The sequence below is a fragment of the Typopeltis vanoorti genome, chromosome 14, assembly GCF_054136105.1.
Source record: "Typopeltis vanoorti isolate ZY-2024b chromosome 14, IOZ_Tvanoo_1.0, whole genome shotgun sequence".
Classification (NCBI taxonomy): domain Eukaryota; kingdom Metazoa; phylum Arthropoda; class Arachnida; order Uropygi; family Thelyphonidae; genus Typopeltis; species Typopeltis vanoorti.
In genome coordinates, this window is record NC_143562.1 from 33,040,956 (window position 1) to 33,066,714 (window position 25,759).

The 25,759-nt window shown below is 35.0% G+C and overlaps 1 protein-coding gene across 5 annotated transcripts in view; it reads left to right on the forward strand.

The window, feature by feature from the left end:
* LOC150099350 (uncharacterized) overlaps positions 1 to 25,759 on the forward strand; it is a 350,001-nt gene that overhangs the window by 254,995 nt on the left and 69,247 nt on the right. For all 5 annotated transcript variants that reach the window (XM_090404451.1, XM_090404452.1, XM_090404450.1 and 2 more), the window contains 3 exons: positions 2,847 to 3,077; positions 21,806 to 21,899; positions 24,747 to 24,893. In XM_090404451.1, coding sequence (XP_090260577.1) covers positions 2,847 to 3,077; positions 21,806 to 21,899; positions 24,747 to 24,893 — 472 coding nt within the window. The remainder of the gene's footprint in view (positions 1 to 2,846; positions 3,078 to 21,805; positions 21,900 to 24,746; positions 24,894 to 25,759) is intronic.

The window sequence follows — 25,759 nt, forward strand, 5'->3', positions numbered from 1 at the left end:
GTTTGACTCATGAAATATTTATCTCAAAATATTTAATCTTTTTTTTTTATTCTTCTGTTTTTATTTTATTATATATATATATATATATATATATATATATATATATATAAAAAAAATAAGTTTAATGACTATTACCGAGAGAAAAGATGGCAAGATATATTTAACAAGATACTACTAGTTTACTAGTTTCATTACAAGAACATCATCAGGTATCATACTCAAAGAAATATATAAAAAATTACAGAGACTTAAAATTGTATTAACAGAACAAGTGAAAAACAGTAGCATGTTTGAAAAAATGCAAGTATGAGTTCCATACAAACGAATACTACGCGCTGTCGCGAGTGCGCCAGTACTGAACAGAAGCAACGTGTGCGTCCGAGAGATTGTAACTCAGGCTGTTGTTGATATGAGAGGAATCTAGAGAAATTTCTCTTGATTCAACAATCTTTCTTTCGAGTTCATCGTAGCACACATGGATATTAGCAGTTTGAGTCCAGTTTACAATGTGCTGGCGGCCTTCGTCTGAGTTAGCAGAAAAGAGAACGTGGCTAGAGAGAGTGCTAGCTCTAGTCCTGTTATAGGAGATATCTCTACGGTGTTCATCCAAACGTAGAAGGATGGATTTGGCAGTCTGTCCATAATAAGGCTTTCCGCAATCACACAAAATCTTGTAGACTCCTGGAAACTGAGTAGGAAGATGTTTCTGTTTATGTTTGCAAAGTAATGAACGAAGTTTTGGAAGCGTAGTGTAGCACGTTTTGAAGTTAAATTTCTTGAGAATCTTTGCCAGTTTTGGTGAAAGAGAGCTGATGTAAGGCAAGGAGATGAAGGCTCTTGGGGGAGGGGGATCTTCAGCAGTAGTTGAGTGCCTGGGGGAAAGAAATTTGTCAATCTTCTTTGGAGAGAAGCCATTGTTAATAAACGTTTTTTTAAGAAAACTGAGTTCATTTATAATTTCTGTTTCTTCGGTAAGTAATGATTTGGCTCGGTGGGCTAAAGTGGAAATAATACCACATTTTTGTGGAGGATAATGATGGGAGGAAGCATGAAGGTATCTGTCAGTATGAGTAGGCTTTCTAAAAATTGAGATTTTAATGTTCTCAGCACATCTGGTAAGTTTGAGGTCTAAAAAGGGAAGAAAGTCATCCGATTCCAGTTCGAGGGTGAAAGAGATTTTTTCGTGGCACTTGTTTAGGTGGTCTAAAAATAAATAGAGGTTATTGACGCCATCTTCCCAGATGAGGAAAATATCATCAATATATCGGTACCAAACTTTTGGTTTAAAGTGAAAGGAGTTAATAGCTTTTCCTTCAAATTCGTTGAGAAATATATCCGCAAGAATCGGAGAGAGTGGGCTGCCCATAGCCAGACCTGCGTTTTGTAAGTAGATCTTGTTATCATATTTGAAGTATCCTGACTTTATGCAATGGGAGAGAAGAGCAAAGAGTTTTTTTGATAATTTATTCTTGAGAAGATTGAGGACTTCTTGAGCAGGAACCTTTGTAAAGAGAGAAACAATATCAAAACTTGCCATTAAATCTGTTTTTTTAAGTTTGATGTCCTTGATTTTAGAAACAAAATCTGCAGAGTTTTTAATATGTGAAGAAGAAATTCCAGAAAGATTTCTTAGAAAACTCGCTAGAAATTTGGAGAAATTATAAGTGGGAGAGTGTATGTCCTCAACTATAGGTCTGAGTGGGCAGATTTTGTGTGATTGCGGAAAGCCTTATTATGGACAGACTGCCAAATCCATCCTTCTATGTTTGGATGAACACCGTAGAGATATCTCCTATAACAGGACTAGAGCTAGCGCTCTCTCTAGCCACGTTCTCTTTTCTGCTAACTCAGACGAAGGCCGCCAGCACATTGTAAACTGGACTCAAACTGCTAATATCCATGTGTGCTACGATGAACTCGAAAGAAAGATTGTTGAATCAAGAGAAATTTCTCTAGATTCCTCTCATATCAACAACAGCCTGAGTTACAATCTCTCGGACGCACACGTTGCTTCTGTTCAGTACTGGCGCACTCGCGACAGCGCGTAGTATTCGTTTGTATGGAACTCATACTTGCATTTTTTCAAACATGCTACTGTTTTTCACTTGTTCTGTTAATACAATTTTAAGTCTCTGTAATTTTTTATATATTTCTTTGAGTATGATACCTGATGATGTTCTTGTAACGAAACTAGTAAACTAGTAGTATCTTGTTAAATATATCTTGCCATCTTTTCTCTCGGTAATAGTCATTAAACTTATTTTATAATATTCCTACCGAGTAAATATGAATTCTCCTAATATATATATATATAAAATAACTAGTGCATAACGTTTTTAGAAAAAAATTGAGTTAAAAGGCTAGAATTTGTTTGAAGTTTTTTAATTTACAAATAAATATAATTAAAGAAATATAATATTTTAGCTTTTATTTGCCCTTTGCTGATACTTAGCACAAATAATGTTTATTAATAAACAATACCCATTACAGTGACAAATGCAATTCAAGTATTGAATTGCATTCTCCATTGTTAATGGATATCGACCCCCCCAGATGAAGAAAACTGTATACAAAGTGACAACCAACTTCTCGTGTGCATGGTGAAATTTTGTCCCTAGATTAGAAATGTTAACTTCTTTCATAGTGCAGAAACTTGTTCCAAATTGTAGATATCTATTTGTTTCTAAGTTTGTAGAAATTGACTTTTTATAAGCAAAATCTGTTTAAAAAAAAAGTTCTGTGAAAAGTCTTAATTAAAATTTGAAACCATTATTACTTTTAAAATTAAGTTGCATTTTTATAAAAGATTTTCTTATCATATAATAAAATTTTATTATTTTTTTAAGCGTAAATGCACATGGTCCCATCCACCAGCAACAGAAATATACCGGAAGGATGATTTATCTGTTTTTGAGGTTGATGGTAATGTTAATAAAATATACTGTCAGAATCTCTGTCTCTTAGCAAAATTGTTCCTGGATCATAAAACACTCTATTATGATGTAGAACCTTTTTTGTTTTATGTTCTCACAAAAAATGATGAAAAGGGATGCCATTTTGTTGGATACTTTTCAAAGGTTAGTTGAACATTTATCATTGATCCTAATATTTTGAAGTATTATTTTAATAAATCCTAATACATCATTATTTATTATAAAAAAATTTTCTTAAAGAAAATCCAGTGCCTTATGCTATTTTATGAAATTAAGGGCTTTATGGAAAAATCTGCTAAGCTAAAATGTAAGATAATTAGCTAAAACATTAAAAATTCATTCAACATTTTGTGAGTCCCACTCATGAAAGGCTGTTTAGCTTGTAGTACATTAATATTACCACTATGAGTATGCTAAAGGTTAGATAACTGGGAAAGTGATCTTGAGTTCAGCCATTGGAACTTTATCAAGCTACTTTAGGCCACTGTTAAGCATAGATGTGGTTTTATTCCTGAAATCTCACCCAAAAACATTCAAAATCATGCCCATTGTGGATTTGTACCATAGCATATTGGCTGGAGTTCATATATGCTAACGATAATGCATTGCATTATATGCATTTGAAAGGGTGTGTGCTTTGCATTATGAGATACTAAGGCAATTTATGTGAAACTATTAGCCTCTGTATACAAGTAGCCGAGTCGTGAAGATGCTTCACACAAACATTGTTTGCCTGTGAATAATAATGCAAAAATATAATTTCTTGGTATCTTTAATTTATATGCTAACCAGGCCAGATTTAACTCTACATTCTAAATCCAGATTGTTTTTCCATGTTGGCTTATTTCCTCCCCTCTCATATATTAAACAATTATCCTCTTCAATTTTTAATTTAGTGTCTCATCCAGCTGATCTGCCTTATAAGTCTAAAATATTTTCTTGTGTTTTATATATTTTTTTTCTACTTCCATGACATACTAATTGTAGCTTTTATTAGTATTATGGCTTTCTAAATTCTTTACCTCATGGTTTTCCTTTAAGAAATCAGCAAAGCAATTTTGTTAATCCTCTTTAGTTGTTTAGCCTTTCATGTTGATCTTTTCACTTGTTGTAATTAGACTTTGGAACAATGGTATTACGGAATTGCAAATCTCTGACGTGAACTGGCTTAATATTGCACCAAAAGTTATGTACTCAACACAAGAATCCATATATTGACTTTTTTAAAAATTGGTTTCAATTAAAGGTTAAATTGGCCAGACCGCTGTGTTGAACCATTTTGCACTTGAGGCAGATACTTGGAATACTGTGGTATTTAAGTTTTGAGTATAAGTGGATAATGACAAAAGTCTATTAGACTATTGATCACCTTCAATTATTTTAAAATTTATCTCCATTTAAACTTTATTATACTCTCATTTATAAAGGTTCCTTGTCTGTTAGAAGCCATATAGGTTCTTTATCAAAAGCTCATTTGTAAAAACTGCATTATTTTCAAACACAAACTGCTGTTGTAGTTTGAAACAATTGCTTAGACCAGTGGAATGCTTACTTGAAAGCATTTGATGACAAAGATATAGAATCTTGGGCAGAGTTTGCCTTAAATGGCACAGTACCAAGTTAACATACTCTTTGACAATATAAAGCTTTGTAAGATGACGATGTAATGAATACTTGAATTGGTAAAACAACTTGCACATTTATTTCATCATTATCAATTTCCTAATACATATTTCCTCCAGGGGTGTTTAGGACACTATGTTAATACTACATGATTAAGTTCAGATTATTACCAATCTCCTGTCAATAGTTTCCCTCCAGATAAGTGTAACTTTTCAGCCCTTCAGTATTGCCATATATTACTGAATTGTAGGACACTTGTGATTACATCAGTCACCTGGACCTTGATCATCTTGGTCTCTTTCCTGCTATATTTACACCAGACATCTGTTTTCCTAACCTCTCCTATTCTATTTAAATGACTTGAAATTAGATCTGCTTGCACTGTCCTGAATGCTAACAATGTATGTTCCTTCCTGATATCTTCATTTTCAATGATTCTGCCACTGATGCCTCCTGTACACTTTACTAATTTTTCTTGTAACTTTCATATATGGTTTCCATGCTTTGATCAACTGCTTTGTCTCTAACCCAAATCTCAGATCCATAAGACTAAATTTGTCTGAATACTGTCTGGTATACTGCTAGTTTTCAGTATATTTTGGTTAATTTCTCTCTTATTCCATATACATTTATTCAGCCGGCTCTTTACCACACAAGCTTTACTTATTCAGTGTATTTCTGTATTTAATTTTCCATCTTCACTAAATATTGTGCCTAAATGGCTGAAATAGTTTATTACTTTTCAATAAGTTCTCCATGGAGAATACAGTTGAAGTTTTCTATGTTCCTGCTTCCTTTCATAGTTTGGTCATTTTAATGCTAATTTTCTTGCTAAATTTGTTGCAGCTGTTATTCAGTTTAGTTCAAGAATCCTGGAAACTTGCATTGGATTTGTTTAGGAATATAACATCTGCATAAAGCACTAATTATGTTTGATATTCTGATCCTGATATGAAATTTATTGCCATTTTATTTGAAAATACAGTACATATATTGATGAATAAGATTGGAGATAGTATGCAACCTTGTCATACACCTGATTTTACATCAAACCATTTTCTGTATTTCCTTGAATTTAACTGCCTGAATTACATCTTAAATGTTTATTTACTATGTATTATTCTGTACAATGTTCCATTTACCATAAAATTTTAGTGTTTTCAAGCTTTTCTCTTAGTACTTTGTTGTTTTTCCAGATCCACAAAACTAAGTACAGATAGATCCTTGTTGTATTCCCACGATTTCTCAGTTGTTTGTTATATAGTGAAAGTCTGATCCCAACAACCCATATTTGATCTGAACCTAGCTTGTTCGAATTTCACTTTCATATTATTTATTCGTATGATGATACACTGGCCGTGAGGCCCCTTTTACAAGGAAGTATGGCACCATCTCAATCCTCCCAAATATTATCCGGACTCTGGACCGGCATAGCTGACGAATCAGGCCTATGGCTGGGTTGTATATATTCCTGACTGTAATCCGTGTGTGTTCACGTGGCTGGTTTGCCTGCTTGCGGAAGGAAAAACCCTGCTGTCCATGCCCAAGACCAGCTAACTTGGCTATGTCTGAGAAAGATCCTTAAGCTCCTCACATCGGTGACGGGAATCTAACTCAAGACACTCCTTTCCCAGGCATATGGTTGCAATGCACATAGCCACTTGGCTAACCACATGGACTTCACTTTCATAATAGAGCAAGAAGATGAAGACTGTAAGTCTCCTGCCATGCCACGATAGAGGCAAATTGAGGAGGACGTTGATAGAAAAACAAACCAATTCCAGGTTGTGCAGAAGGAATAATGCAGAATTTGATAACTTAGTCTGAGTTTGATAGAACAAAGTATTTATATAATTAACAGACTGAACTGAAATGGTTTTAGTGTTAGGTGTCTAAAGAGGGCTTTGTTCACCATGCACGTTGAAGCAAAAATTCAGGAAAACTTAAACAATTAGGGTGGATGCAGGTGAGTGTGTATGAGAGTTTTACTTCTCTCAAGTAAAAATATTGAATAGCATAGTCAATCCAGGAAGTAAAAGTGGTTGGAGACCTAAATAGGATGTCCAGTTTCTGTATACCAATGCCAGAAGTATCAGGAACAAGAGAGAGGAGTTTGTGGCATTGGATAGTATAACCTTGCCAAAAGTTATAGGCATTAGTGACACTTTGCTAATGGCAGATGATATAGTTACAGGGATAGAATCTAAAGAGTTTAGTATTTTCAAGGAGGGTAGAGAAGATAGGTGGGGGAAGGATACTGTTGATGAGAGCAGATGAAGTGCGGCCAAAAAAGAATAGGAGATAGGTGGGAGGGTGGCTGTTCATTTGGGGCAGTCTGACATGAAGTTAAGGTTAATAAGACAAAATATACAGTTGGTTTCTGCTATAAGTCAGGGGGTTCCATGGATGATCTGGAAGCAAATTAATACAAGTGCATGTCAAGTGATTATTAAGGGAGAGATATATGGAGATATAGATTGGAAGGAAGAAAGACCACATAGCAGAAAGGAAATGGAATTTATACACCTACTGAGAGAAAACCACTTGAGGCAACAATGGAGGGGACTCAGGATGCAAGAGTAACGGACCTGGTCATAAGATCAGAAGAGCTATCCATAACCAATGTGGCTACATTGCCTCCAATTGGGGAAAGTGGCAATGCAAAATATGAGGATTATTCTATCAAGAAGGGGTATATGTGGAACTACAAGGCAGGTGATTATGACAAGCTTAGAAGGAAGCTTGGAGCTGTGCCATGACATAAAGCAAAGGGATGTTAGTAGTGCATAGGAGATAGTTAAGGAGCATCTAGAGAAGCAGTATTAAATTGCATACCTTAGGTAATAAGAATAAATCAGGTAGGAGTTGCTTTTGCCTGCTTCTTAACATTATGAGAAGCAGGCAAAAGGAAATCCCAAAGAGTTCTTTTGTATGTGGCAAATAAGAGGAAAAATAACCTTTTGAATAGTGATGAGGTGACAGAAGGAGATAAAATCGTTGAGCTACTTAGTCAGCCACTTTACAAAAGTATACATCCAAGTGATGTTAATGCTGTGATATGTGTCAGAGATTGATATTGGAATACAAGTGAATGAATTCGAAGGTTCTTAGAATATTGCAGTATCTCAGTGTAAATACAGCTGTGGGATTAGATGGGATATCAGCTTGCGTTTTGAGAGAATGTGCAAGGGAATTGACAATGCCTCTTACTAGGGCTATTTAAGTATCAGTTCTGGTATAGTTCCAAGGGATTGGAACAAGTGCAAAATAAACCTTTCTTAATGGAGGTTCTAAGACTGCAGTAGCAAATGATATAAAAATCAGTATCTCAGGAGTGGTGTTTGTTAAAGTACTAGAAAAATTAGTCAAAAAGAGAATTCAAGAATGTGCTGATAAGAATATGATACTCTGATGGGCACCATGGCTTTGTGAAAGGTCAGTCATGCCCTAGTAATTTACTAACTTTTTATCATAGTGACAGTTATATATGGAGATATTAGATTGGCTAAAGGAAGTGGCTATATTATGATTTTGCTGGATTTTGTAAAAGCATTTGACAGAATACCACATGGATTTCTGTTATACATATCAGAACAAATGGTGATGGATATGACACTGGTCATGTGGATAAGAGGGTGGTTGTTGGAAGGATATCAAAAAGTGGTATATGGAGGTGCAGAATTCAAGAGAAAGCAGATGACTAGTGGTGTGCCACAAGATTCAGTGCTAGAACCACTACTATTTAATTTTTACTTAAATGATATAGGAAATAACCTTAAGCACGCTAACGGCCAGGACGTATATATATGTCTACATTTCCATGGATGCGAAGTGCATATTAAAATTGTAATAATATTGATATTACATTGAAATTTATGATGGATACGAAGCTTTTGAGGATGCATATTTTATCTTTAATGGCCGGTAAGGTGGTTAAAGGAGAAATATTCAGTTGTTTGCTGATGATGCAAAATTTTTTTTTTAATATTATCTATACATGAAAGACCACAAGACCTATAGCACATCAGAGCTGTGTGGGCAAGAGGAATAGAAGAATGGAAGATTCTGTTCACATTTTGCTTGATCAGTTGAAGGTTGTGATCTTTGGGGAAGGCAGAGTGGGAGAGACTATTCCAAAGGACAGAAATAGATGGGATGAACAGTGAAGTTGGTTTGAGTTTCAAGATGGACTGTAAAAGGGTTAACAGTGGCTCTCGTTTTAATGATTTTGGAGGAGAGTGGAGGAATAATAGTGGTCAATTGAGCAGAGCACTGTCCATGAAAGTAATCTGTAGAAGAGGCATGAGACAGAAACTGAATGTCTGTAAGAGAGGGATTGAAGTGGATATGTAATAGAGGAACCGTTAATTAGCTGATTGCCCGCAATCCTAGAGTGGATTTTGGAGCACCAACCCATATATGGGAGCAGTATTCCATGTCAAGATGGATTTGGGCTTTGTATAGAGTTAGCAGGTGTGAAGTAGTGTCTTGTGGAAAAAAGTACAAGTCTTTTGGTGGGTGCAGAGGTAGGTTCAGAGTTACTGTGGTTGTGCCAGGAAAGATCAGAGATGCAGGTCAGTCCAAGAAGAGAAATGATCGTGCATGGATATTTCAGTATTACTGAAGGTAAGTGGGAGAGATGTGGGCTCTTTCTTGCAAAAGATCAGACATTACTGAGTTGTGGATGTATCCAAGTTTACGAGGTTGTCATTGCTCCAATGGGATATAGCTAGGAGATCTGAGCTCAGGTCCCTGATCATAGTAGATCTTGACGATTCTAACGAGCATTACAAGGTTTGCTGAATGAAAAGGAGGAATGGAGTGTACTGCCATCTACAAAGCTATGGATAGGATGGAAATCTGTGACAGCAGGTCATTTATATACAGGAGGAAGAGAGTAGGTGAAAGAACAGAACCCTGGGGTACTTCTTGCATTGGTTTGGAAATATTAAGCGAGTGAACTGTCCACCATGACACGTAGTGAGCAACCAGTGAGATAATTGGTGATTTATTTGCTGAGTGAGGAAGGCATCTTGTTAAGTAGATTCCTGTGCCAAACCTGATCAAATGCATTTGAAATGTTGAGGGCAAACACATGAGTTTTTCCATGGCCCGAGTCCAGAAGTGGATGGTGAAAGCAAGAAGATCAACTGTAGATCGTGAGTGGCAGAATCCATACTGCTGTCACTGATTAGTTGATATGTCTTTAGGTGGCTCAAGTTGGATTTTGATGAACTTCTCCATAATTTTAGAGAACAGAAGTGAGAGCAATTGTATGCTAGTTTGTTGGTTGACTTATCATCTTTCTCTGGGCTGGGCTGGATGTGACCCTGTTTCCATGTTGTAGTGTAGATGCTATAGTTGAATAGCATAGATTGAAGCGGCAATGCAGGATAGGTGTTAGTTCTGGCGCACAATTTTTTAACACAATAGGTGGGTACTATCAGGACCAGATGACTGGTTTGTGTTTAGGTTATCAAGGATTCTTTGGATTTGTTTTTTGTTGGAACACTGAGAGACATGAAAGGAGACATTCTTGGTGGAGTGGAGGGAAGAACTTTGCACAGGTCATCAATGCTAGAATTGGAAACAAAAAGTGATGTCAGTAAGTTGACCTTGTCTTTAGGTGAGGTAACTACAGTACTGTCAGGATGTGAGTAGTGGAAATCTGGATGGGCAGAAGTTGCTCCCAGTGGCCTTGGCAAGGGATGAGAAGAAGTGACTGTCATTTGGGCAGGAGGTGAGTTTGCAGCATTTGGCCCTTTCAGAGTCTGAATTGGACCTGGGTGACTATTCTTTTACAACGGTTGCAAGCTGCATAGTGGACAGCCGGAGTTTTGGTCTTGAGACATTCGTGGTAAGTAGAAGTTTTTTCTTTACAGCATTGGCACACTTTTTTTGAGAACCAAGGCTTGGATGGTGGCTGAGAATTGAGTAGTGCCAAAGGACATGAGACTGAACTGGTGGGTGAAGGTTGTTCTGTGGCAAAAGACTTGTATGAGGTTGTGGTCCGAGTTACCAAGAGGAGAACCAACAACCACAGTATACCTGGAAGAGAAGATTGTTAAGAAGAGGTCAAGTGTGTTGGCAAATTGAAGAGTTTGTTAAAATAAGGTATTCTGGTAGGAAGATTGATCTGAGATTGGTCATTGCTGTGGCAAACACTTAAGCATCCCTGCCTGCTTGATTGGTGAAACTGGAGAAGGGGAGCAAACCAATATGAGTTGTGGACATTGAAGACCCTAAGAGGGATGGCCTCACTATTGGAGTATTTCAACTGCAGAAAGTCGAGCTTTAGAAAGAGAGAGAGAGAGAGAGAGAGAGAGTTGAAAAGGTCGTAGTGGTTGATGGAGAGTGATAGAGGGAGCATATGAAAAGGGCAGGTTGATTTGGTAGAGAAATTTTGAGCAGTGTACAATGCAGGTCAAACAGTGGGATTCAAGGATGCAGTCTCTGGCATGGTGTGTCAGTTCTGACAAATGCACATGGGCTGCCCTAATGGCAGAAAGAGCTGTGTTACATGCAGTTTGGGCAGTTGAGGTTACCAGTTGGGATTCTGATAGGAATAGTAGTTAGATTTAGATGACTGTAGGAGGTGGTGCAAATGATATACACAAATGCTTGTGAAGTGGATGTGGGATTTTTTTTTTTTTTGGTAAGAATCGGTGTTGGTGGGTTGTTTGGTTGGATATTTTTTTTTTTAGTGGGAGAATTTTTGAGATCCACAGTGAAATCGCATTTCTTTTAATTGTGGTTCATTGTGTTTGGTGAGGAAGGGATAAAATGGAAGTGGGTGTTAGATCTGAAATAGGCGACTTCAGAATTTACCCGACGTCACCATTCCAGAATCTAACAATTTACGTAAAATCACACTTGCATACTTATCTTTTAGCAGTAAAAATGTGTTTTTTGTTTATAATAACTTCCTATATGATAATTTGTGAATTTTAAGACCTTATACCTAAGTGTCTAGCATAAATGTAAGTCAGAAAAAAAGGGCAAAATAAGAGAGGAATTCTTAATAAAATAATGCAAGTGAAAGAATGCAAACTATTCAATGACATAGGGCAAAGATCACCCTAAATACTATAAGATCAGAGAAATACTCGCGGGCATTACATCTTAGAAGGCACAATGATGCATACGTTCCCCAAACCAAGAAGTCCCGTATGTTAATCGGTGAAGTCACCCAAACAGAGACCAATGGGTGAAACGATGAGAAATTTCAAACTCGGAAGGGTGGCGCTCCAGGAGAAGGTATATAACCTGCGACACGGAAGAAAATGGCCCCCGTTTTTTCTTGTTCCTGAGTTTTCTCTCCGTGTGCTCCGAGAGTTCTTTGCGGTTCAGCTCTCATATTTGAGGGCTGACTTACGACAGAGTTCAGTATGACACCATAGTAGAGTTTCGGCAAGATTTACCGCAGGCCGTAGTGAGGAGTTCATCTATGTAAAAACCTAGGCAGAAGTATAGTGTCCAGCCCAAGCGAGCGTGTGCAACCCATGTGGCGTTAAAAATCAAGACAACCAGATTCGAAACGAAGGGTGGCAGGAAACCGAAGAAAAAAAATAGATTAGTACCCTCACTTATTCTAGCCCTTTTGAGATTGACTAACATTTAAGAGAGCGAAATTTGAAATTTGTATTAGAAGAAAGAGTGAAAAGTTTAGATCTGAAAAAAATGAGTATGTTTTCTTGAAACAAACTCTAGGAACTTTCAACCAGATAAAGATTCTGTTATGTTTGTTCTGAGAGAGTTTGAAGAATGTGTTAAAGTGCCTCAGTGTTAAAAATGAATTGTAATCATAAAATGTAATATGTATTGAGCTATTGAGACATTGAATTGCTGATACTTTGAAGTAGAATACTAAAATTTATTTAATACTGAGAGAGTGAATGAAAGATAGTGATTTAACTTTAGAATTTGATGATCAATTTAACTTGTGTAGCATCACTAATTGAACTTAATAAATGTTCGATTCTTTAATTATGTGTTTCTGATCATGTTGACTGACCCTTCATAAAATATCGAACCTGAGTACATGTGAGTGTGCGGGAATACCCCAATTGAAATTCTCGTAGACAGGCTTATACGTTGGTTATGCATTATTAAAACACTTAAGGAATAGAACAACATAGTTAAGGATATAAATTAAATTAAACTTTAATAAATATTTTCCGATATTTCGGCAATGTCACATTGCCATCTTCTAAAGGAACTTACACAAAGCGGATAAGGGATGCCAATTTTCTGTCTTACTTTGGCCAAACAGGCAGGACAGCGAATATCAGAATTTCTGAACACAAAGACTACATCCGGTTTCACAAGTACAGCCATTCTGGTCTTGCAGACCATGCTCTGGATACACGCCACAGAATACGGTGGAAGAAAGCTACAGTAATACACTGTAGCAAATACAAATACGAAAGACTATTTATGGAATCAGCCTCAGCCCTAAGAAATTCTCCAAACCTCAACAAATTTGGTTGTATGCGACTGCCCCAAATTTGGGAGGCTTACATCAACAGACCTTCAGCCCAACGGCCAAGAACACCTACTTAGCCCGCTAGAGGGCACCATCAGGACTTTTAGGAGAACAATAGCTTCATCTCTTCATTCCCAGTTACTGTGTTTGTAGTGCCTATGTGCACGTGATTTTTTGTGTAAGTTCCTTTAGAAGATGGCAATGTGACATTGCCGAAATATCGGAAAATATTTATTAAAGTTTAATTTAATTTATATCCTTAACTACGTTGTTCTATTCCTTAAGTGTTTTAATAATAAAACCCCAATTGAAAATAAGGGCACGAGTGCAAAATAAGAAAAAAATTATGCCAGAGAGCTCAGGTTTCTAGAAATTTAATTATATTGCTAGTAACACCTGATATTCTATAATTAACCTAAAGGCAGTGTCTATCTCTAACTTTAAGGCTCAGGAAAAAAATAAATTTGCTTGAGTAATCAGGATAATATATAGAATTCAGGGAACAGGTAATCATATGTAAGAAGGAGCATAAAAGAAATGAGACGTAAGGTTAAGCTTATTACTAATGTGGATCGCATAACAATGACGCAATCTATTTAACATAGAGACATACGCGATAGAACTTGATACTGCAACTGCAATAAGAAAGGCTAATGTAAAATGCATTGTCCCGAGATATCAATGAGAAAGATACTAGATACACATAAAAATAAGAAAGAAGGGACGACACGACAATGGCGCAGCCGGTAAGAATCTGATTATATAAAGTTTTAAGTAAGCAAAAGGATAGAATCAAGAAACAATAAATTATTGTATGATAAAATTAAACAAACTAAATAACTAAACAATAGAAAGCAAAACAAAACCTTAACATGGGGCATTCAGTGAGAGGAGAGAAAGAGACTTGCAGTCATACCTCCCACATGGAGGGGACTGTCTCCTGTCCATATGTGGCCTTGACAGTTCTCCCTGCAGTCACAAACTGGCAAAATATGTGGTTGCAGGATTTGATGCTAGCTGATCAGGAAGCCTCCAGGTTCATTACTACCTGGTTTGGTCTTGTGTACTATCAGTGGTCAGCCTGTGGAACCGTTTTACTGCTATGCCCTCAAATGGGGGAGGGTCCAGTTCCCCTATAGTGAGATTGGTATGTCATTGAAGGTATCACTCACTGGGATTCTGATAGCTGTGAAAATGTGGGAAGAGTTTTGGGGTGAGGGGACAGTTTTAACCTACTGTAGAGTAATAGTTGAGGAAATGTGGAGAGTTTGCAGGATGATTTAAATAGGCTGTTGGTATGGGTGTCAGCTTAATGTGGAGAAGTGTAACATTATGCATTTTGAGGATAAATAGATTACAAGTTGTGTACCACATTGATGAAAATGTACTCCAGGAAATAAATGAAGCTAGGAATTTTAGGGGTGGTGGTGATAGTCAGACTGTTTAGAGGACATATTGCTAAGGTTGCTCATAAGATTACTTGGCTGTTGAAGAACACACTAATAAGTAGAGAGAAGCAAGCTATTTCTCTTAAGGCCTTTGATACATCCACATCTGAATCACTTTGCTTAAGTCTGGTCTCCTGGTTTCTTGGGGATGAGGAAGTGGTGAAGAGGATTCAGGAGTGAGTGACCAAGATGGTCTGTGGAATGTTCCTTATGAAGATAGATTTAGGGTGTGCAGATTGCAGAATCTGGTTGGTAGGAGGGGAAAAAAAAGGGTGGGGGATGTGATAAAAAAACATTTAAACTGCTTAAAGGGTTTTATAGGATTGATGTAAGGGTCTACATCTCCTTTCACTGTGCATGCAAGTTATGTTCCTTCATTTTGTCTCTAAAAACTAATCGTAACAGTTCTCAAGCAGAAGCTTATTCTTGTATTTTTTTCTTGTGGTTTCTAACAGAAAGGCAGCCTGCATATTTTGGTCAAATATGTTCATTACTTTTAATGTGCATGATGTTGCACAATATGTCATTATTATATAGGGATGTCCACTTACCATGATTGGGACTGAGAATCACTTGTAAGAGAATTTCATGATCAGTGACACCCCCATTAAATTATATGTTTGTTGCTTTATATTACTATTATAATGGCACAGTATACAGATTTTTTAATAAAGAATATGAAAAAAAAAAATTGATCTTTTTTGAAGAAAATGTGTTAAAATCATTGCAACTGTAAATCATACTTGTAGAAAAGGAAACAATTTAGAAAAAATGAAAATGCACTCTGGAAACTTGTTCAAAAATATAACATAAACCCAACTGTGTTACATTTTACTACTAATAGTAATTAATAAATGAATAAAAAACTGCAAATGTTCAATGATGCAAAGTTTCACATGCACCAATTCAAATAATTTCTGCCATTACGCCTATCTTTTTCATGTCTATCAGTAAATCACTTCACTAGTTTCTTTTTGTGAATCAGTAAAATTTCCTCCCTTCACATTTATGCCTCTTTTATGGAGTTTTATTGCAAGTCATTACTTAATAATGCTTTTTTACAGTTGATTTGGTTTTTGATAAAATACCAAATGCAAATAAATTGCATATTTATTTGCATTTTGTTATGTGCATCATAGGATGGATGTCTTATTTCATTTTTCGACCTTATTTTTGTCTTTATTGCTACATACATGATTTATCTTAATTATATTGCATGAGATCAGATGAAAAACTGAAGATTTTTTTTTCTCTCTATCTATAAACAAAAATTTTCACAATTTAGAGAGATTATGGCACTATGAGTGAGAAAAGATAGTGAATTTTACGTACCACATGAGTTGCAAGGTGGTATAAACGAAGGAGCAAGACTGGCTATAGTTATTTGACTTGTGTAATGGGTCTCACTTTGCCTGAATGGGCCTTGCTTGTGAAATGTTTCTATAGGAAATGGGGGAAAATGCCTGCAGCAGCACTTTGCAAGTACAGACATCTAAAGACGTATATGTGACTTCAGTGATACCAAATGTAGTGTGCCACCGTTTGTTGAATTGAAGAGATGGGCAGTTTGACAGTTCAACCAGGAAGAATGTATCATTCTGAAATTCTGCAAATGACTAAAACTGTTGCAGCTGCAGTTAAGCTGTAGGTTCATGCAGTGCACATGCTGTAGCAAGATTGCCATATACAGTGTTATGGGGAACTTTGCATAAAGTGCTCTGATACCTGTATGAACTCAGCCACGGCCAAGAGTTGCAAATGGGAGATGCCAGAAACATTTGTGTTGACATTTCTGGCCTCACATGGAGGCAGACAAGGATTAGTTAGAACAGTATGGAATGATGAAGCACATTTTCCTGTTTGTGTAGGAAACACTCAAAATTGCCACATTTGGCTTAAATCCTATCCATGTTAAGTGGATTTGACTGATTTTGTTTTAATGCAAACTGGATATGACTGATATTGTTTTAATGCATTCCAAAAAGGGAGGAGGGAATCATACTAATACTTAGTATGATTGGTAAGCATACATTCAATGTATTTGAAATTTAAACTTCCTGTTCCTCTTTCATTCATTTTAACTTATCAGAACTGAGAATGGCCTCAGTACCAAGCTGTGAAAAGTCTGCTTTGAATAGTTTAGGTTGCACCTATTTTGTAATTATTTACTGGTGCTTGTCCATAATTTTGCAAATTCTCAGTTGCCTTAGCTTCTCAAGTTTCACTATGCAAATATTGTTGGTCTGTGATATAAAATATTTATTACCCCCCCCCCCCCCCAATAAAAAGTTTTTATTGCTTTTTTTCAGAAAATGATGTGCAATTTTAGAGTTCTCCTTTTTTAAAGGAATGCATTCTAGTTGTGTAATTTTTGCTTTAGTGTTTTATGATTTAAGAGTAGCTTGCCCGTTTTAAAGAAGTCACAACAAGATAGGTCCAGCAAAGATCACAATGAAATTTGTGCATACATTACTTTCCTACAGAAGCCATACTATGTTTGTTTTGCGAATAACAAACTTCCCTAGCTTTTGATGTCATGATGACACACACAGTTGAATGTAAAATATTAATCTCCTGTAACTCTTACTGCATATATGGAATTGCATATTTAGATAACAAAGTTCATTTCAAATAAAATAATAAAACCAGTTGTAATGTCATATATTTGTTACAAAATAGAAAAAATCATGAAGTTCAATATTCAGCTATGCAAAAATATGCAAATTATTTAAGTAGTAATAGTGGATCTTCATTAAGATTGTGTTCACTGACATATGTAGCTTAGCTTTCACATCAAATTGAATGGAGAATTATAAAGGAACTAGCTATTGAGTGTTTCATGTGATGTTTATGCAACTGTACTTGAGACAACTAGGCAAAAATGTGTAAGAGAAACTTGGAGGAAAAAACGAGCTGATTTCAGATCAATATTTATCAGGACATCAAATTTATATATTATCTTTTTACTTTAAGACACATATCCTCATTGATTGCTTTAGTCACATGTGGATGGGGAAACAGGTTGAAAGTTAATGCATAATATATTTACTGTTGAACAATAAATGCTGTAATCTCTTAGTGTTTGGTGTGTATTATAGTAAACTTCTTCAGGAGAGTGAAATTTAAGATAAAAAAGAAAATAAATTAGGTTTTGCAACAAGCAAACTTATGGCAGCAATATAGAATATTTGAAATAGACTACCAATGTTGTGCATGTATGTGTGACCTCTTATTGTGATGAGCAATGTGGCACATAGAATGTCTGAGATATGCCAAGTTTTTGATCCAATTCTAATGTTGGATCATACCTTGTTTCTTTTACACTCATTGGGGCTTTTAACATTTCTGATGATTTTTTGAATACTTTGACAAAGAAATTGTAATCGATATAAGCCATTTTTGTATGCTACCATAGCAATTCGTGATTTGTCTTTGTATATGTTGTTAGTTCCTCCCTCCACATCTTTGTATTCTGACACATATATCTCTCTCTTTGACAGACAACTTGTTTGTCCTTATAGCAAGTTTCACATGTCCAATTGATTTCTATACTCCTGTTTTCTTGAATGGTGAATGGGAAAGTTTTGGAGGTTGAGGGAGATCTGAGATCTATTTACCATGGAGAAAGTCACATTTATTCCTTGTTGACACAATATCTTTGAGATCTTGTCTATGATGGCTTGAAGAGAGTGATACTACCCCTTTATCTCCTTCTCTTGTCCATCTATTCGCATAGGAACTCTTCATAGGATGTTCTATACCGTTTTTTTTGTTTGAATAAGGCTGAGATGTTTGTTTTATTGGCTTCTTTTCTCTGTACTGCTAGAAATGTGTGTTCTGTTTATAGGGTTTTTATAATACCAATATGCTATGATAATGGTAATTTGATGTTGCTTGGAAGTATGTGCTTGTGTTTTGGTTTTCTGTAGGCCGAATAGCTAAGTTTATTCTATTTGGACACTCAAGAAAAGTATTTAAAAAAAAAGCAGACAGATGAGGTTTTTTATTTATTCATGCCAGGCAATATGATGAATACATCACTCACATACCATATCCAATATCCATCATTATATGGAGTAATTACTTCGAGAAATTGCTAAATGAAACGAGTAGTGATAGCACAGTAGTAAATACATTCAACAGGCATGCAGTCAGGAATACATATCCATACTTGAATTAGAAAAGGCCTGAAATGTGGAAATGCAGGAGGAGTATATGATATTCGACAAGAAATGCTTAAGTATGGAGGTATAAGTCTTACAGTGGCTGCTTTGCATAGTTCAGAAGGCCTGGATAGAGGGACGAATTCCGGATGATTGGAGTAGAGCTCTCATAGTACCCATATATAAAAAGGGAAATAAAACTGAAAGTGAGAATTATAGAGGTATTTCTCTACTGAGTGTTCATTAAGATTTATACAAGTATACCTGAGAAATGGTGGGGAAGGATTGTGGAAGGGAAGCGTGGTGAAGAACAAGCTGGATTCAGGCCAAACAGAGGCTGTCACGATCAAATTTTCACTTTACGACAAAGAAATAGTTGAGAAATCATGGGAATATAACAAAGATCTGTATTTAAGTTTTGTAGATCTGGAAAAGGCATATGACAAGGTGCCAAGAGAGAAGCTATTCAAAATGCTACAGTTATATGGTGTCAATGGGGCATTATACCAAGCAATACTTAGTCTTTATTTGAGTTGTAAGTCAGCAGTTAGAATTGATGGAAGTACAGGAAAGTGGTTTAATGTTAAATCTGGTGTCAGACAAGGAAGTACATTATCCCCTCTGTTATTCATTATCTATATGGATCATGTTATGAAGGAATGTGGTATATTAAACTTGGTATCAAAATTTGATGTTAATGTCAGCTCTTTACTTTATGCAGATGATATTATACTTCTAAATAAATCTGCTAGAAGTCTGCAAGATTCCCTGACTAAATTGAATAACTGTTGTAATAGATATGGTATGAAGGTTAGCAATTACAAGACAAAGACAATGAAAATAGGTAGAAGCATTGAAAATATCAACTGCATTATGATGGAGAAACTATAGAACAAGTAAAACATTTCAGTTACTTAGTCACGATTTTTAGTAAAATTTACTACAGCTTGTGAAATCAGCTTATTCAGTAAGCTGTCTGGTAAATTTTTGAACCTTAGTTCTTCATTTGGCTAAAAAATACAAATGGATACATAATATACTCGAGTAGAATCTTATTTATTTCAAATTAAATTATCGTTGCTCAATACTTTTTTTATTATGCATTTCTGAAGTTTCACTTATAATGAATTGAACTTTTTCACATGGGATTGCTATGATATGTATTCTTACCAGATCACTCAGTCAAACATTAAATAATGAAGCATCTACAAAATGCAGCCACTGATCTTTAGTTATAGTTTCAGAAGTGAAGAATTGATGTTAATGATAAAAATTGTGGCAGTTTGTTTTACAAGAAGGAAAATCTCATCTTATGATTCAGTAATTGTTTGACACCCCCATCCCATGGAAACTAGAAGCCAGATATCTGGGAATACAGCTTGATAAAAGACTGTTTTGGATCCCATATATCTTATTTACTCCAAGATAAAGTAATTGTCCAACTATACCCACTGATCCAATAGACACAGTTGATTAAGTTTGGACAACAAATGTGTTATTACCAGTCTGGAATCACCAGTCACCTGTGAACATCAAGAAGCTCCAAACTATCCAGAATAAATGCTTACGCCTGATTCTTGACACTACAATTTCATTAGAAACTTGAACTTGCCACTTCACTGAGATGCTGATATTCTCACGTTACCCCAGCATGCCACTCTATAAAGTGCTTTTCATAAGCAGCTACCCATCCAAATGAATATGCAGTTGATTATAATGAATATGACTCCATCAGATTAACTTACATGTACCCAATTGAGGGAGTGAAAACCAAATCTTGATTTCCATCTTATCAGTTCAGTCAAAAGCTGTGATATATAAATAAAAGTTGAATATACATATTTTCAAAGGCAAGCCAAGTCAGCTCTGATGCCAAAGGTTATGTTTTCATAAGCTCTGTGGTAAATTTTAGAAATTAAGTTTTATTCTACATGTGCGGTTGGATCTGTAACATTTTCATTTCAATATAATAGAACTGTCATTAAATTTAATAGGGAACATTTATTTAAAAAAAAAAAAAAAATATATATATATATATATATATATATATATATATATATATACAGCATAAAGATCATGACAGTTATTGCACATTGCCTCAAATAACAAAATAAAAACATTAAACAGTACTTTATATTTTAAATTATGAAATATAGAGAATAATTATGGAACAATGAATTTTGATGTAGGAAAAGAATTTTTTTGGCATTTTGGAAGAAGCCCATGCTGTTAGCTAGTTTAGAAAGAAACTTTCTCTAACAAATTGTACTGCAGTAAGTTTATTCATTACCTTGGAAATCCTTTTTTTTGAACAATTGAGTATGGTCTGTTATCCAGTGCAATCAATTTCTGCCATGGTGTGATGCAAAAATTTTGTCTGTCATTTGCATCAGTTTTTTATTTTTAGATTATTCATTAATGTCAGTAACATTTGTTTTGGTGAATGTACTTTAGATTCCAGCTGTTTACTTGTGCTTGCATTGTGGTTTGATAATTCAGTTTTAATTTACAAATTTGTTTTTATAAATTCATTGCTATGCTTGGATTTTTACATGATTAATGATATAGATATGCTTCCTTTTGCTTGTGTTAGCCAGATATTTGTATGTATATTTTACATTTTGCAAATTTTGAATCTTCACATAAATCATAACTTGCAAAATGTAAATATATAAAAATAAGCAACGTAACAAGCCTTTGTACAATTGCATAAGATAAGTAGAGACTTTTTCCAATTCTTTGCATTTTTTATAACACTAGTAACAGAAATTTTTCTGTTTTGGCCTGCTGAATACTGAATGTTTTTACTAATTTGGCTGAAACTGAATATCCAAAAACATGCCAAGGCAGCCAATACTGAACCAAAATCCAAATATCTAGCACATCCCTAATCCTAATTTTAGAGAACAGAGTAATTAATTTGATAGAAAATTGCACTGTGATTAGCACATACTTGCATGCTGATCTGTGCACTATCATTAAAAAAAAAAACGAACATTGCTTACCTTTTCATTGCATTATTGCTTGCATGTTAACGATTACATCTAATGGTGAACTTTATTCATTGGGAGTATTTTTAAGATATAAAGTTTTATTTAATTACATCCATCATTTGATACCTCGAAATGTAATTGCTAAATTTCTTTATTTCAGGAGAAACATTGTCAACAAAGGTATAATGTGTCATGTATTATGACAATGCCACAGTATCAGAGACAAGGATATGGGCGTTTTCTAATAGATTTCAGTAAGTATTTTTTTTTTTTTTAATTATAGAATAGAAATTTAATTCATTTAAATTTTACAATTTTTAAAAAAAAAATTTTTTTTTCTCATTAAATAACTGTTTTTACTCCCATAATGACATGAAATCATTTACAAACCAAAAATACCCTCTCAGTAGAGATATCGAATGAGCATGTTACTTTATTATGTCATAAGGTATAACGAGATAACATCTAACATTGTTGTGATGTAAGCTGGTCTGATAGTATTTAGTTTTTGCAGTCATTTCTAGTTAAGTGGCTGTCATTAAATGTAGACAACACCTGAGATATTTTCAAGTTTTCATGTGGAGAACAACTTGATAAATATCTAGCATGCTGACATGTGATACACACGAGTGACACTCCTGTTATTATTTCAAGCTAATGGTTATTACATCATCATCAAGAGAGGTGAGCAGACTAGAGGATACAGCACGCATTTACATGTAGGTAGTATATTAATCCAAGTGCTTTGCATTATGCTTGCTTAAGTTTAGATAGACTGCTAGTCTCTTTTACATATCAGGAATTTGATAAATATATATGAAAATAAAAAGCACTCCTGGATTACTAGAAAAATTTAAGAGAGAAAGCTGTTTATGCAAGTGAGCCTTGAGACTGCACACAGGGTTTTTTCTCCTCTCTCTCTCCAAAACTTTTTCTTTGTCACAGCATGTCTGCATATGAGATATATGCAATGGATCTGTGTGGTGAAAGAATTTGGATGTCAGTAACTCATTTTGAAATGGACTGATAATAGGCCCTATTTTCATGTTATGTGGTAGTTATCAATTCATCATCTCAGTTTGGCAATGTAAAGATATTGGATGAGTGTTAGTTCCAGAGCATACGTCAGATCAGAAAGTGTTTGGTATATCTATGCTATTTAAAATTCTAATCTTTTTGGCAAAAGACCAAGAACAAGCATTAAATTCTTGATAATACCTGTTTTTGATATGGTTGGGTAATTTGTGCTAGATTCAGAAGAGGGAAGTAAATTCCCATTGTCAGCTTTGTCTTTTGGTAGCATTGCAGATATACAGAACTGCACTCACTGGCCTTTGTGTTGTGGGATACTTTCATTTGTGTAGGAGGAATCTAATCCTTCCCTCCAGAATTTGGCCCTTTCAAAGCTAATGGTAGATTTGTTTGTGGAATGTTAGCTTGAGTATTTTGTCTTTAGCCAATTATGGTTGGACTGTATCACACTTCCTTGGAAAATTAAGTCTTCAATAGTGAGTAAAGATTTTGAATGAAATGAATGGAGGATGAAATTTATTATATTTTGTCTGACCAATGTTTGGATCATGTGAGTGGAAATTGCAATGGGACAATACATTATAAAAGTCATCCCATCTTGTTGGCATTACGATGGCACAGATATAAGGCTAAATGTGATTGAGGGAAGAGTGTTCCATAGGTGAGAAGTTGAATGTGGGTATGGGCTAGATTATCTATAAGAAACCTGACATCTATTGTATGGAGAAATGATCCAGAGTATTGGGAAAGTAGCAATAGTTATTTGATATTATTGTAATCAATGGATGATTTGTGTTAATTTACTTTCATCAAATACTGTCATCTTAAAACTGTCTCTATGGAGTTGGAACATAGAACCCATTGGACTTCTGAAGACTGATTGCTTAATGGCAGCTTTCTAGGAACAATTTAGGAACTACAGTATGTAATAATAATTACTGTTTTATTATATTCTTCGGATTGTTTTTGAAATTTGAATTTTGCAATTTTAGCATTCATGAACAGAGCTAATCTTAGATGGTCACTTAAACAGAGTGGCAGAGGAAAGGTTAGCAAAACAGGAATTTTTTTGATCAGGATACTACCTGCATCTGCAGGCATTATCTTGATACCTGTCATCTCCCAACTCAACAAATATAGTTGCATTAATTTGCCAAATGAATGAACCATGATAGCCTGATTTCTAAATTTAACTATATGGTGACATTAGTTCAGTTTCAATTACAAATTGTTTTCCCCACACTTATTTAGTTCAGTGCCGTGTGCTTGTCACAGTTATAATTGTGCTCTGAAGATAAACATTATGAATGGTAGAAACCATTTATAGTTCCAGTCTATCCACTCAAAATGCATCTATTGTGGTCAGTTGCATGGAGGATTCATCAGACGTAACTTGCTGCTTGCATTTGTACTGCAGAAAATCAAGATACAGGGATAGTTGATTTTCAGAATTCAGACAGCAGTACATAATTCAGAAGGAAATTTTGAATTGTGGTTTAAAAAAAAAAAAAAAAAATCTACATTTGGCATCCTCTGGCACAATATTGCTTCACTGAAATTATGCATGTATAATTCCTTCTGCTTCTGCCATAGGAAGAAGCATGTAGAGCTGAAAGTTGAGATCACTTTGAAATAGATGTCTACTCCTTTTTCAGAATGTACCTAACTAGTAGTGTATAAAACATGTTATTATAGAAATGTACGGAACATTGAATACACAATGGACATCGGGTTCACTTTTTTAAAGTCTTAGCATGTCAGTCCCAAAATAGAATTTACTTGCAATAAAATTTTGAGAATTTGTCATTCAGCCTAATCTCTAGCACAGTGAACTACCAAGGTTGTTCTCCTATTTTACTAAAACTTTCTTTAAAATCATCGTATAGGTAAAGTAAACCCAAACTGGAGAAAGAACATAACGATAGCTGCATTTTTAGTATTATTCATAACCTTATGAGTTTATTAATAGTTAGAAATGTTGGAATTTTCTTCTTATTACTCAAATTTTGAAATACTTTATTTTTATTTGTTTTCAGTAGTGATTTGATTTATGCCCACTGTAATTTCAGGTTACCTCTTATCTAGAAAAGAAGGTCTTCCAGGAACACCAGAAAAGCCTCTTTCTGATTTGGGTCAAATAAGTTACATGTCATATTGGAAAAGTATTGTATTGGAATACCTCCATAGTTATAAAGATAAAAAATTAAGTATAAAAGGTAAGCCAGGTGCTCAACATTAGGCATTTGGAAACTGTACATATTTATTTAAACACCAGTAGAATGTGAACTTTCCTGGTACATGGGTGTATGTGTATGAGAGGGGGATACTAACTGTAATAAGGTAAACACAAAGTAACTTCTAGTTATTTGTTAACAACACAACTATTTTCATTCCAATTACTTTATTGTTGTGCATGTTGCAGTGCTATTTTTGTCCTTCTGTTGAGGTCATATGGATTAGGCAGAGATTACCCATGTGGTCCTGGCACCTTACTTCTGATATTATCTGCGTCTAGCATGCACTTTGATGTACTGTTTAATAAATTTCTCTGTGTATGTAAGATGTTACATCTCAGGCAGTCAACTCAAATATTTCAGAGTGCTTTTCTAGGTTTAATGAATTAAAGTAGTAATTGCATTCTGATAAAAATAGTAAATGCTGTTTTACTTAATGGTTTTTGCTAGTTTTACTGGAATAGTAGAGCCAGTATAGGGAAGAGGAATAAAACATTTGACTTCCATATCACCTATGATGTGTTGAGCCCACTATTTGCCAAATAATCCAGAAGTGGTATGTTATCACTATTTTGTAGGAGGATTTTTGTTAGAAATTGGCATTCTCACTCCTAATGTTGAGACTTAATTTTTGAGGTCTCTAGTAAAGAGGTGTAGAAGTCTCTTAGTATAGATTGGCTTTCTGGAGAAGGATAGTTTTTAATTTTACAGACTAAGTTTTAAGTCCAAGAAAGGAAGCAAACCATTGCACTACTTCATAAGTAAACCTCATGTTGGTTGTCCAAATAATAGTTGTTAATATTGTCTGAACTATTAATATTAATAGTTAGGACAATATTATTGTACTT